General features: G+C 38.8%; 1 protein-coding gene across 1 annotated transcript in view; it reads right to left on the minus strand.

Moving 5' to 3' along the window:
- The window catches only part of LOC149243707 (protein-S-isoprenylcysteine O-methyltransferase B-like), a 125,518-nt gene that overhangs the window by 87,905 nt on the left and 22,773 nt on the right, over nucleotides 1-14,840 (minus strand). The window contains exon 2 of the mRNA XM_089367847.1: nucleotides 13,927-14,167. Within this exon, the coding sequence (XP_089223973.1) occupies nucleotides 13,927-14,167 (241 nt within the window). The remainder of the gene's footprint in view (nucleotides 1-13,926; nucleotides 14,168-14,840) is intronic.

Raw genomic sequence — 14,840 nt, forward strand, 5'->3', positions numbered from 1 at the left:
ACCCTTCTTGGGCTTTTGAATCATGTAAAAAGGTTAAGTATTGAGTCAAATGTAATTTATGTATCCTCCACATCAAGTCGGCCTAAGAAGACTATTCGACCTCACATGGAGCCTATAAATACAAGCACATTGAATTCATTTGGAACACACTCTCTCACAAGAAGTTCAATATCTCTTGTAGCTAGGAAAAGTGCGAAGTCTGTTGCCGGGAAGCCGAAGTAAGTGCGAGTTTGGGGAAGTCTAAGGAGAAAAGAAAAATCGAAATTTTGGTGTCTCTCTCAATCCGTTTCGTGCTCTGGATTGGGAAATCGAAGTCTTCCAATTTTTTGTTGTTGCCAGAAGCTGCTGCCTAGTCAAAATTGTTGGAAAGGGGTCGAAATTATGGGAGGCTGACTTAGTGTGGAGGGAAGGTCTGGTCTTGATCTAGAGTGAAGAGTCTCAAAGAATACTATTGAAAGGAAGAATTTCTTGACTGGGTTTTCCCCTCAAAGGGGGTTTTGCCCTGGCATAGTGCCTACATCTGGTGTTTATTGTTTTATGTGTTGTTGCTTTGGTAATTTCTTGATGAACTAAAAGAGAGAAGATATAAACAATTGTAATAATAAATAAACATCGCAAGTAATTATCAAGAATAAGATAATCTTTTTGCCTTTCTGATTTTCTAACATTTCTCAAGACACTGAGATACGTAATGCATAGTGGCCTGTCTTGTGGCAATTGAAACACATAATGCTTTCATGGACATGAATGTTACATTGGCCCTTCTTGGGTCCTCCCTTCCTCACCTTACCAATGAGGGCTACAATTGTTGCTCTCCTTGCTTCTTCTTGGATAAAGCCATCCCATAGCTACTCAAAGGTAGGCATGTACTCACAACCCTAGATACTCTACACAAAGGATTCCCAAGGCTCTAAGAACCCATTCAAAGTGAGAGACACTAACTCATTCTCGACCTTCATCTTGATGGTCACGAGTTAATCTTTGATCTAGGTAATCTTCATCAAGTAACTAGTTACGATGTTTATGTCCTTCATGTTTATATGAGTAAGTTGACTCTTGAGTAGCAATTTCCAGGATGCATTACCATTCTAATATAAATGATCAATGTTGCATACATCTCATTAGCTGAATTCCCTACAATAAGGGGTCAAATGTGTTGATTTTCTAGGTCACAAATAGAATTAAATTTTTCTTCTACATGATAAGTACTTCTAATGATCCGTTAGCATTAACTCCACATAACATTTATTTGAAATCATTAAGGAGTTATACAGAGGAAAATATCAAACATTAAACCATGAAAGAGCAGTGAAATTAACCATGAAACCATGAGACAAGAGAGACAAAAATTAGGCCTAAGGCCAAGGCAAAACCCACAAAGGGAAAAACCCATAAATTCTTCCTTATGAGAGAGAGAGAGAGTCCATAGTTCATCAATACATCAGAAACAACATCAAGAGAATAGCCAAACCAATACCCAAGAACAAGAAGAAATCCCAAACCCTCCTCCTGAAATTTCGGCCCTCCTTTCTCCTTCTGAAATTCGTTGGATCAGAGATAGGCAAGATGAATTCAATGTGTCCAAATGATGGAGGAAGCCTCTCCTTTATATAGACTTCCAAAGGGGGCGAATGTGCGCCTCTTGAGGGCCCAACCGACCTAAACAAAAGGATGGCCAACTTGGATATTTTAAGAGGGAAAAATATAAATTCAAATTTCCAATTTCTTCCTTTTATTTTATCGATGGAAATGTTGGTCATGGCTACAATTTTCAACACTCCCTCTTAGCCAGGGAAGTATTCTCATTCTCTCATATGTATATGTCTTATCATAAGGAAAGCAGATAGCATCATAATCCAATCTCAACACTCCCTCTCAGCCAGGGAGGTATTCTTTAGGCTACATCATAGATCACATCTCAACAGAACAATGGTGTCTCGATCCATAGAAGAAGAATGATCCACAACTGACGATAGGGGAGATCGATTTACCACAACCAAGTCCATGGCAGTCATATATGACCTTGGTAAAGATCACACACACCCTATGGTCTCCAGGTCAAGCTCCATGACCTAAAGGAGTATATCATAGATCTCATCTCATCTCATCTCAGAAGAATGATCCACAATGACAATAGGGGAGATCGATTTACCACAACCAAGTCCATGGCAGTCATAAATGACCTTGGTAAAGATCACACACCCTATGTCCACTAATTGATCCTTGCCCAACTTGATCCTCCGCGATCAAGTGGTAGAACACCTGCATCCAACATGTAGGGGAGATTGATTTACCATAACCGAGTCCATGGCAATCGCGTCTGACCTAAGTCTCCTCACCCACTAGCTATATGGGTGGCAATCCTGACAAGATTAACCAGAGGTAATGTACTTGACACAGGGATAATCTCCCCAATGTGGGTCACAGTACTTGACACAAGGAGAATGCCAATCCATGATGCTATCTCATCAGCACTCCCTCTCAATGAGAGAGGTATTCTCCACAAGTCCAAGCTTGTCTCTAAAGTATACAAACTTCGCTCAGGACAAAGGCTTTGTAAGAATATCAACAATCTGCTCATCAGTGGAGACATACTGGAGCTTCACTGCTCCCTTCTGCACCATGTCACGGATGAAGTGGTACTTGATCTCGATGTGCTTCGACCTGTCATGGAAAACTGGATTCTCTGTCAGCTTCACACAACTTTGATTATCACAATATATCACGGTTGACTCGAGCACATGATCAAACAGTCCCGCGAGTAACTTTCGAAGCCATACTGCTTCACAACTCACCAAGCTAGTTGCAATATATTCTGCCTCAGTAATACTGAGTGCGACAGATGTCTACTTCCTGCTCATCCACAAAATCATAGCAGAGCCCAAACTAAAGCAACCTCTGAAGGTACTCTTTCTGTCTTCAGCACTCCCTGCCCAATCTGCATCTGTATAGCCTTGCAATTGTATGTCACCGTTTGAGACATATCTCAAACCAAATTCAACCGTACCACGCAAATATCTCAATATGTGCTTTGCTGCTATCCAATGATCATGTCTCGGTTCCACCTAGAACTGGCTCAACGTGTTCACTGCAAAGCAAATGTTCAGCCTAGTATTAACCAATACATCAATGAGCCAATCAGCTTCTGGTACATGGATGGATCTACCAAATCAATCTCAATGTCTCTCAACTTTCTCGGATTTGTTACCATGGGAGTCAGCATTGACTTACAATCCATCATTGCAAACTTTTGTAGGATCTTGATGATATACTTTTCGTCGGGTTCTACCATACTTCTAGCCCCAAATAGTAGTGCATCAAACCAAGATCCTTCATATCAAATTCTAAGGGTAACTCCCTCTTACTTCGAATAATAAGATGCTCCACACCTATCAAAAATAAATCATCAACATACAATAATAGAATCACAGGTTCATTCTCCTCGAACTTAAATCAGCATCACTTTAGGAGAAGCCAAGTCTTATTAAATAACTATCCATTCATGTATACCAAGCTTTCGGTGCTTGCTTAAGTCCATACAAGGCTTTCTTCAACCTACAAATGTGAGACTCTCTACCATGGACCTCAAAACCTTGAGGTTGCTCTATGTACACTTCTTCCTCAATCACACCATTAAGAAAAGCAGTCTTTACATCCATTTGATGTAAGTTCAACACAAAGAAGAAGCAATAGAAATAATATATCTAATGGTAGTGTACTTGGTAATTGGAGCAAAAGTCTCATCATAATCTTCTCCCTCTTTCTGGGAGAAAGAAACCTCTAGCCACAAATCTTGCCTTGCATTTCAATGTTGCCATCCACTGCATGCTTGATATTGTATACCCATTTGGAGGACACCACTGATTTTCCTTCAGATCTAGGCACAATTTCCCATACATAATTCTTCATAATCGATTGGTATTCTTCCAACATCACATCCTTCCAAACTTGCTGGCTAGTTGCTTCTTCAAAAGTGAAAGGTTCAACATCAGTAAGATTCGTCATCAAAGTTGCATAACTAGAATACCTCTTTGGCCTATTGCTTTCCCTGAAGGATCCACGTGGTGTTGCTAATGTTTTAAAACTCTAACTCCGACTCCGAATCGGCCGAGGGTCGACTCCGACTCCAACTCAGTATCAACTCGGTCGGCTCGATTTCAATGACTCGGTCGTTGTAAAAAATACATTAAATATTTATTTTTTTATAAAAAACATAATTTTAAAGATTTTCATTCATGTTTCCAAAAACACAGCATTAAAATATAGATAGAAGACAACATATGATCAAAGTAGGCTCATGAATATATCCATTATATCAAAATGGCACCCAGTGCACTGTCCAATACATACATGATGATGATATAGAGATCAAAACAAAAACACATAACCAAGGAGGCTAGAAATGGCGTTATCCTCCAAAATAGATTATAAGTCATCAAGGAACTAATACAAGGGTCCAAGAGTGTTCCTCACTCCAAGAAAGTCCCAAAGTGCATGTGTACATCTTCAAAAGGTGCATCCTCCACCATGATGTCATCTAGGAGAGACCCTATGTCACCCTTTTCAAGCATGTGAGTGACATGGCACCCCTAAGGGTAAGCATTAGCATCAAAGAGGGATGTGCTAGCCTCCTAAATCATCTCAATGATAACCATCCTCATCTGTGCTTTGGAAGAAGGCACCATCCACCAAAATAGGGTCAAGGCCAGCCAGGGGGCATCTTTAGTCCATTTGGGCATATCATCAAATAGTCCAACGTCCAAACTTTTAAGTTTAGTGTTTTAGCATTTGGAGGCTCATCAAGGGGTGTAGCATCACATGGAATCAACTCAAGGCTTGATGCTCATCTTTGGAGGGCCAAGGTTGGGGCCACAAAGTTAGGTTTGCTTTAAGAAAGGGGCAAAGAACCTATTGGAAGGTTTTGAAGAAGAATGAAGCTATCCCTTAAGGAATCTCTACTACATATGTGATACCACCTAAACAAACCTCTCAAGATCAAGCGAGATAAACTTATTTAGGGACAAAAAACCATTAAAGTATCATCGTGAAAACCTTGGAGTCCCCCAAAAGCAAAAAAATAAAAAAAATTGTTGTTTTTTAATTCACGGGCCACTGTCATCCAACCCGGCCGAGTAGGCTCGGACTCGGCCGAGCCAGTCGAGTTGTTAGACAACTTGGCCAGCTCGGTAATAACCCAACCGGCCGAACCGGTTCATTGGCCGAGTCAACCCGGTGAGGCCTTGACTCGAACCAACTCAGCCGAATCGGTTCTGAGCCGGCCGAATCTTAAAACACTGGGTGTTGCATGTCCTTCTTCTTCTTGCAAGGTAGATCTAAGCCATGTTGGCCTCTTCTTTATTTCAGGAACAACAATTGGATCCACTGGTTCCTTAGGCCCTTCTAGCTCTTCTTTATGATCAACAGGATGTTCTGAAGGATTTGATGGACCAAAATCTTCTTCTTCCTTAGGAGCTTCATGTTTTTCGTCCTCATCAGAGTCCATGGGAACTTCTTTGGATTTTCAATAGGCCACATTTTCATCAAAGGTCATATCCCTGCTAACTTCAACTTGTTTTTGTCCTGGAACATATATTCTATAGGCCTTTGATGACTCACTATAACCAACGAATATCCCTTTCTTTCCTAAAGGCTCTAACTTCCTTCTCTTATCTTTAGGTACATGAATATAAACAGGACAACCAAATATTCTCAAAATGACCAACCTGAGGTTTTTGTACTGTGAATGCTTCTTCGGGAGTCTTGTCTTCCAATATTCAATGAGGACTTCTATTTTGAATGTAGACAATTGCCACTGATGCTTTGCTCCATAGAAACATAAGAAGGTCTTGATCATGCATCATTGCCTTCACAAATTCTTCAATACTTTTGTCCTTTCTTTCAACAAATCCATTATGTTGTGGATTGTAAGGGACTATTAGCTCCCTCTTAATCCTAGCGTCTTTACAAAAGGCAACAAGCTCCATGGAGGTATATTCTCCTCCATTATCAGAGCTCAGGATATTGATCTTCTTTCCTTCAAGTTTTCGACTTCTGCCTTGAATTCCTGGAACTTGTCAAAGACCTAATCCTTCATATTCATGAAGTAAATCCACGTCTTGCGAGAGAAGTAATCAATAAAGGTTACATAATACAACGAGCCTCCAAGAGACTTCACTAGCATTGAAGTTTTGAACCACATACATCAGAATAGACTAGGTCCAAAATTTCCTTGGGTCTACATTCGTTGCTTTAAAAAGACTTCTTTAACATTCATTCCAAGTGCACATCCTTTACATACTCCTCCATGTTTTTCCTACAAATCTGGAACACCAAATATTCTCAAAATGACCAACCTGAGGTTTTTGTCCTGTGAATGCTTCTTCAGGAGTCTTGTCTTCCAAAATTCAATGAGGACTTCTATTTTGAATGTAGACAATTGTCATTGATGCTTTTCTCCATAGAAACATAGGAAGGTCTTGATCATGCATCATTTGCCTTCACAAATTCTTCAATACTTTTGTTCTTTCTTTCAACAAATCCATTATGTTGTGGATTGTAAGGGACTATTAGCTCCCTCTTAATCCCAGTGTCTTTACAAAAGGCAACGAGCTCCTTGCAGGTATATTCTCCTCCATTATCAGATCTCAGGATATTGATCTTCTTTCCCTTCAAGTTTTCGACTTCAGCGTTGAATTCCTGGAACTTATCAAAGACCTCATCCTTCGTATTCATGAAGAAATCCACGTCTTTCAAGAGAAATAATCAATAAATATTACATAATACAGCGAGCCTCCAAGAGACTTCACTAGCATTGAAGTTTTGAACCACATACATCGATATAGACTAGGTCCAAAATTTCCTTGGGTCTACATTCGTTGCTTTAAAAAGGCTTCTTAACATTCATTCCAAGTGCACATCCTTTACATCTTCATGTTTTTCCTACAAATCTAGAACACTTGCAACCATCTACTTTAAGACTGGCAAAGCTTTATAATGAGGGTGAGCATATCTTCTATGCCAAAGCTCACATGGATTAATATCATTACAGAAAAGTGCTTGAGTAGGTTGTTTCAAAATTCTATACAACCTTTCGTCACAAACTCCAATTACTCTAGTGGAATCTATACTAGAGTGCTCGGGCCAAACAAGAACTTTTCCATCAACAAATGCTACTTTATCTCCTTTATCTTCGAAGTGTGAAATAGAGACCAAATTCTTCTTCAAACCTGGCACATATAATATGTTACTAAGATGAACATTATCACCTGATTCTAGCTCAATGGATGTCTTCCCAATGCCTTTGACTACATAATTGTTGTTGTCTCCAAGTTCCACCTTTTGTGATAATCTTCTTTCCATCAAACTTGTGAGGTTGTCTCTATCTCTTGTCATGTGCCTTGAGGCTCCACTATCTACTAGCCATGAGTCTTCAACATCTACAACAGAACCAGTAAGAGCTGGCCCTGCGGCGGCCCTCAAACCCCTTGCCTTGTCGAGGTCGATTCTACAGAGAAATAGAAGAATTCTTTATTACCTAGATTTTCATTCTTTGGTCTCTTTGGGAGTTCTTCAAAATCTGTTGCAGAGGCATGCTGCTTTCCTTTTCTCTTTCTATCATTCGATCTTTCAAGACAATTGTGTCTAAAGTGACCAAATTTGTGACATTGATAGCATTGTACTTTTGACATATCTCTCTTTCCTTTAGGGGTAGGTCTTCTTTCTTCAGGTCTTCTTCCTCCACTTCTTCTTTGAGAGCCAAACTTCTTTCTTCCTCCACCCTTCTTCAAACCAGTGTTGTTAAAAGCGCGATTAAATCGCGCTTTTTTGAATTTCCCTAAGCCGATTTAATTGCGCTTTTTATGGGAAAAAAGCGCCTAAAATTTTTTTGCCGCTTTTTTCGGAAAAAAGCTCGGGGTGTCAGGGCAGCACGATTTTATAATTTTTTTTTTGATTTTTGATTTGGTCATTTGAGTTTTTTCATGCAATTTTTTTTTAAAGAAACAAATAATTTTTGAGTGGGGCAGTGTAATGATCAAGTCTAGGCCCTAGTATGGATATGCTATTCATGGTAATGTTAAATTCTTAAAGTAAAAGTGACATTCTCCTTAATCTTCATTTTCATCCTTTTACTTAAATTTTTAACATTACCATGAAATGACTCAGGATGTTTGAGAGTGGTTCCAGCCTCATTGGATTTCATATGGAGAAAGTAGAATTTTAGATTTCATTTAAAATCCAGCAGACTTATCAGTTTTTCAGGATTTCAGGATTGGGAGATTGTAATGTTTCCAGGTGACACCACCTACTCGGGCTACCCCTGCCACCAGTAGAGGACGTGGTCTACCTCCTATAGCTCCTACTTCTAGTTCTTCAGCTTCTAGAGCACATCAGACTCCACTGCCATCTCCACCAGCACAAGCACCAGCATCTACATCTAGAGGGAAAGGGAAAGCTGTGGCATTTTCTCGCAAGAGGGGCAGAGGAAATCAATAGGATTAGACCTCATTTTATTGTATATGACATTATGACATGATGAGATACATTATCATATTTTTTGTTGATATTTTGAGGCTGAGCTGGGACTCAGGAGTCAGGACTTACTATTCAGGACATGATTCAATGTTATGTGTGATTTTAGCACTAGAAATGATATTAAACATCTTATATATTAGTTTTTTTATCATATTTATGTGTCAATGTATTTATTTTATGTTGTAGATGGTTTAGATATTAAAAAAATTGAAAAAAAATTAAAAAAAATGAATATTTTTGTACCAAACGCTTTTTTCCCGCTTTTTTCCACTTTTTTCCCGCTTTTTCCGATTTTTTCCGCTTCATTCTCGGCGCCGATTTAATCCCGCTCGCGCTTTTCACAACATTGCTTCAAACGTGCAGCATATGCCTGAGAGTCACCTTCTTCGAATCTCAGAAGCTTTCTTCTAGATATGAGTCTTGATTCTTCTTGAGTACACGTGGTCCATAGTTCATCAAACGTTGGCACATCTTTTCTAGCACATATTCTTGTTGCAAATGAATTCCTTGATTACGGTAAACCATTGAGTGTTGTAGTTACTAGTTCTTTTTCGAGAATGATTTCATCAATTGCTTGAAGTTGATCTCTCAATTGAGAAATCCTGATGAAATATGAGGCTATAGTATCATTCCTTATCATTCTAACATCACAAAGCTCATTCTTCAAACTCATTGCTTGACCAATATTGTTGATAATATACAATTAAGGCATCATACATTTTCTTTAAAGAGTCAAGATTTGTGCTATATGGGATCAAATGATTTCTGACGGAATCTACAGTGATACTTTTAGCTGTAATATCATCTTTCTCAAATTTTAGTTTATCTTCATGTTTTTCCAGTTCAGTGACCTTTCCTTTCACAATACCCAAGAGATCTTCCTTTGCAAGAAGAAGATCAATTCTTGTTTTCCACGCCCTAACATTTGTAGCTCCTAATTTGTTTTCTACCTTTATATGAGAACCCATAGTCATAGACAAGTAGGTAGATTGTAGATATAGGGTTTTTCTCAAGAGTGATCTCTTACCAAACCTTCTTCAAGAGTGATCTCAATGTTCTTCTCGCCACCTAAGCTCTGATACCATGTTGAGTTTTCAAGTGCAATAGATACAAGCACTATATTTTTAAAACGCTAGTAATCACTTCTAATGATATGTCTTATTTTAACAATTTCAGTTTATCATTAAGCAATTACACTTCAGAAGTTCAACCATAACCATAAAGACAATAGAGATCACAATGCAAAGAGAACACAAGATTTACCCTAGGAAACCCCACTTGGGGAAAATCCTAACAACCTTCTTCTTAGAGAAATTCTCCAGTTCAACAAGAGATAAATCTAATGCAACTAGTCAATTATGAGGTCAAACTGACCAACAAAGCTAATGGTCAAACCTGGTCCACAATCCTCAAGTCAAGCCCTTAAACTACCCTGCAAATTGACCCTACAGCTTCGGCCATGCAACTTAGACCTTGCAACTCGATCCTACAATTTTGGCCCTGCAATTCGGCCCTACAACTCGACCTGCCCAAAAACTGCTACCCAGTATTCACACGTGCGAGGTCTAGAAAGAGAAATGTGAGCTAGAGAGAGAGAGAGAGAGAGAGAGAGAGAGAAACTTCATACTTCTTCTTTGTCCTTCCTATCCTTCACTTGGATGCCTAGAAACTTCTTTCTTGTGTGAGGTCGAATGGTGCATTTGTGGAGGAGGTTGAATGCCTTTATATGGTGTTTATCCTTCGCGAATGGGTGTGTCTCTTCATTGGGGCTGACTTGACTTGAGGAAGGGCCGACTTGACTATCTTGGAGCCGAAAATTCAAAATTTCAAAATTTTCTCTTTTAAATCCGACATGAAGAACATGTCTTACAATAATTCTTTCAAGGGCAAAATATTCAAAATGACATGAAGGACATGTTTTACAAATTCTTTATACATTACAAGGGCTAAAATATAAATTATGAAGACCAACCATACCTACAAAATTCAACATTTTGCACCTTCCAAAGAGCAATGATGACCTTGCAGATGTAGCATTGGCCCTCCAGCATAAAGCATTGGGCACTTTGATGATTCCACATGAAGATTGACACCTCACAGTACTCTCAAAAGATGAAATGTTGAGCTCCTCTTGCTTGTTGTTGGATTTACTTGGTGTTGTATCTAGCAGACCCAGGATGCCCCAAGGTTGGCCCTGACACTATTTGATGGGTCTTGCTTGATTCAAAATCCAAATAATGATGGTCATCCCCAAGATGACATGGGAGGATTTGTACTCACACTTGGAGCCCCAACATTGGAGAGAGACGTTGTCACGTTATCCATCTAGCCCTTAAGAGGGTGACATAGGGCACCCAGACCATGGTTTTTGGACATGGAGGCACTTTGAGGCACTTCTTGAGGTCTCCCCTCGAGACTTGGAGTTGATTATGATGATGGAACATCCCACTAGCCCATGCCATGCATTTTTGCAACGTTTATGGCCAAAAATGGCATGACACCATGATTTTGGAGGATATCGACCCACACGTGTGGGCTTTTATTACATTAGTTTACTGGTTTGAGCTATGGGATTGGCTTGTAACCCCTTGTCTTGTCAAACACTCAAAGTCAAACTTGTTTTAGGGCTTGTAGGATAATATTTTTGTAAAAGAGAAGGGATATACCTCGTATAAATAGAGGATCCCTTCATTCACTCTATTCATCATCACACATGTAAATTCGGCCTCTCTTAGAAGTTAGAAGAGTGTGGATTGTCTTGTCTTATTCGCTACTTGGTAAAAATGTGATTATATGGAGCATCTTTCTATTTGAGATTGACTATTGCATTAAAGGCATCTTTTTAGGATTTAAAGAAGGCTTTTTCTTGGTGTAATTTTATTGCTGATTTTTCATATTTTGCATGTCAATGGATTAATGTTAGGGTTTCTATATGTTCCATGACTAAAGGCCTATTGTTTATTGGAAATATTGGTAAAAATTTGCATGTTAAATATATTCTCCCTTGAAATCCATAGAAGTCCTAATGTGCATCTTCTATCTAATTTCTCCCCTCACAAAAAGATAGGGTTTTATAAGAGGAAAACATATTTTCCCCGTTACTCCAATCAATTTTATTTTTCCTTTCAATTTTGCCCTAAAACTCCACTTTCCCAAGTAGGATTAGGCACTAGCTACAGTTGTGTTGATCAAAAATCATTAAAGCTCACTTCTTTTATATCTCCTAGGCTTTTTAAGGCAGGCCGCTAAGGCTTTTCTAGGGATGTTTGAGGATTAAAATTTAGGGTTTGCCTTTTTATACCTTTTAAATGCAAAATCTAACTTTTGTTGTGGTGAATTCTCCCCAAGTAGGCTGACATCATCCTTCCTTGTCTATTTGCGCCCTAGAAACCCTGAACCCTATCCAAGCTTCAATTTGACACCTATTTGAGGGTTTATCTTGTTCCTTTTTCTGATCCAAACATTACAATAAACACTTTTTCTAACTTCTACATGCCTAAGTATTCCTTTATCATTGTATATCAATAAGCCCTGGCCTGTGAAGACCCTTGTCTAGTCTAGGGTTAGAATACTGGTCCCTTGATAAACAAGAATTGAGTCTGTTCCATCATTAAGGTATATTTCCCTAGCCTATTTATATCACCTGAAGCCCTGTAATTTGAATATCGTTATACATGGATACAGGGAAGCCTCCCTTGTGGTGAAACTCCACTAAACAGCAGGAGGAAGATTGAGGTGACAGTAGCAATCCTTCGTCATTGTTGCTATAGGGTCTGGCCCTCACCTTGTGAGTCTTGTGAGTCTTGTGAGTCCCCTCACAAGGCCTGCTAGATTTTGTGGCAATGGGATGCAGAGGAATCTCCCCCATGTGGCACGCCCATGCTGTAAGGAATCCTCTGCAACACTCATGCTCCTTCCTTCAATAGTGCACCATTTTCCTAGGAAAACAACTCAGAGCAACCAAAAAGTAACAAGCAATGTTTCCCATACTTGGGAAAATAGGATAAGTTTTCATCCTAGATGAAAATAAACATAAAAAGTAACAAAAGCAGCTACACTGTGGAGAAACAAATGGAGTGTTCTTGGAACTCTTTTACGACTACGTATTATTTGGAAAGACGAAAAATAAAAAAAGATTAACTACCATCATATTCTCCATGCCTCGTGTACAATTAGGTGGCATAAATAAAAACCTGAGCCTACAAAAGGAAAAAGCATAACCTTGACACAGGAACCTATAAGAAGAAACCCTGCTAAGGCATTTAACAGTGAAAAATTAAAGACGAGAGCAAAGGCAGAAGAACTACTTCAATGAGTGAGTGTTCCCACATAATTGGGGAGGTCAGCTCAGTTAGAGGACCTCATAGAGTTAGGTATGGTTCAGTAAAATATAACTAAAAGCATGTATTACCTATGTAAAGGGCAATTTAGCCTACAAAAATGCATTCTACAGGTCTCTGTATCTCAGCTTTTACTGTGCCCATCATTGCTCTTTTAACCTTTTTATTAAGCAAGTTTGACCTTTTGCCTAGAGAGGTTCAACTTGCATATTTTGCACCAATATAAGTTTGGCTGAACGACTTCAATGAGTGAGTGTGGAAGCAGAGTTGGGGATGTCAGCTCAGTTACAGGCCAACACATAGTTAGATAAAACAGTAAATTTTAACTTATAGCATGTTTTACCAAGGTAAAGGGCAATTTGGCCTACAAAAATTCATTCTACAGAATGTCTTTGTATATCAGCTTCTACCATGCCCATCATTGTTCTTTTAGGCTTTATATTAAGTTTCAAGTTCGATTGTTTCACTACAGAAGTTCCTCTTGCATATTTGCTGCCAAGGTTATTTTGGCTAGTGCTACCCTTTCAAGCATTTTTCAGCCCTGTTCTAAAGGTCTGCCTAAGGTTGAACCAAATATTACCCTTCCAAGGAAGTACAACCTTTTATAGGTTTGTGCACTACTTTTCACACTAACAGAAGGTGAGACCTGCACTACAGTTGTTCATAATCAACCCAAAGCTTGCTAAAGAGTAGGACACTTTAGTTACATGAAATGCAAAAATTCTGTCTTGCTGATATATTTTCCTTTCAAGGTCCTTTCGTTACTTTGACCCTCTCGTATATCTAAAACATTGGACTGAATCATTATAATTTGTAGAAAATTCTAAGATTTGAAAAGCATATATTTCTATGAAAAGATTAAGACAAAACTATCACGCTTCTGCCTACATCACTGCTGAACCTAGCCCAATTCTGATGACTCAAATAAGATCCCAACCTAAGATGAATTGGCCGGTTCTCTACTTTTCCTATTAATTTAATTAGGCATATTTTATTCCACCTAAAGCTAAATTATGTGCAGACGCTTGAAAATAATTGGGATAGAGATGTTTTTTAAATGCCATGAGTGACCAATTCATGGTCATCTCGGAGGTACATTTTGATATCATGTGTAAAGCCGCGGCGAGCAGTAAGTATACCAGTTTTGCGTACCAATTCTCCAGCCACAACCATTACAAGGCCTATGTTACTTAACCACCACTGCATCTTCAACTCCGGAACAAAAGTAAATTCTATGGCATATTCTATCAACCCACAGACCATATCAAGAATATGTTGCTTGCTGATAAGTAATGCTGCAATCAAAGTTCAGAGAACATCAGCTGTAAGTTTGCAAAACTAAGATGGAGTTCAGCAGCAAGGCATCTACTACCATAATCTGGAATTCGGATAGGATGTTACAGCAGCAGTCAGCGTTGTCTACATAGATATTTGAGTCAGAATAACATTAAACTTTAAGCGAGGAATTAAAAAAAAAATAACACAAATTGTTATTCGGGTATAGGCAGAAACCAAGGCAATATAAAATGAAAAATAGAAGATGCCAAAAGTTTTAGATGGATATTAATCAAAACAGAAGGATGCGGCATTCAGTAACGTGAGGAAGAAAACTGCTCTAGACACCTACAGACAATAGGAATAGACTTCAGCTCTTCAACATGACAGGACACCAGAACCTCTACCAAGTGGGTTAGGTAATTATTATATTCCATAAATTATTGTAGCTAAGTAATCCCCTAGCTGGTCCCAACATGTACCAAATCAGAAAATGTAAAAACAGAAGGCTTGCATAGTTTACAAGCTTTCTTAACACACCAGTTACAACTTACAACCACCAAACCTTTACATGTCATTACTTGTGAATGCCCACTTCCTTAAACTTGTCTTTAATTACATCATTAATTTACTACAACCATCAAAACTGTATACATGAAATGTTTTTGTAGCACAATTAGCACTAAATGTTGT

This window comes from Pinus tabuliformis, chromosome 8 (genome assembly GCF_031772625.1).
Source record: "Pinus tabuliformis cultivar Carrire ecotype Pingquan chromosome 8, CPIR1, whole genome shotgun sequence".
In the NCBI taxonomy this organism is placed as follows: Eukaryota; Viridiplantae; Streptophyta; class Pinopsida; order Pinales; family Pinaceae; genus Pinus; species Pinus tabuliformis.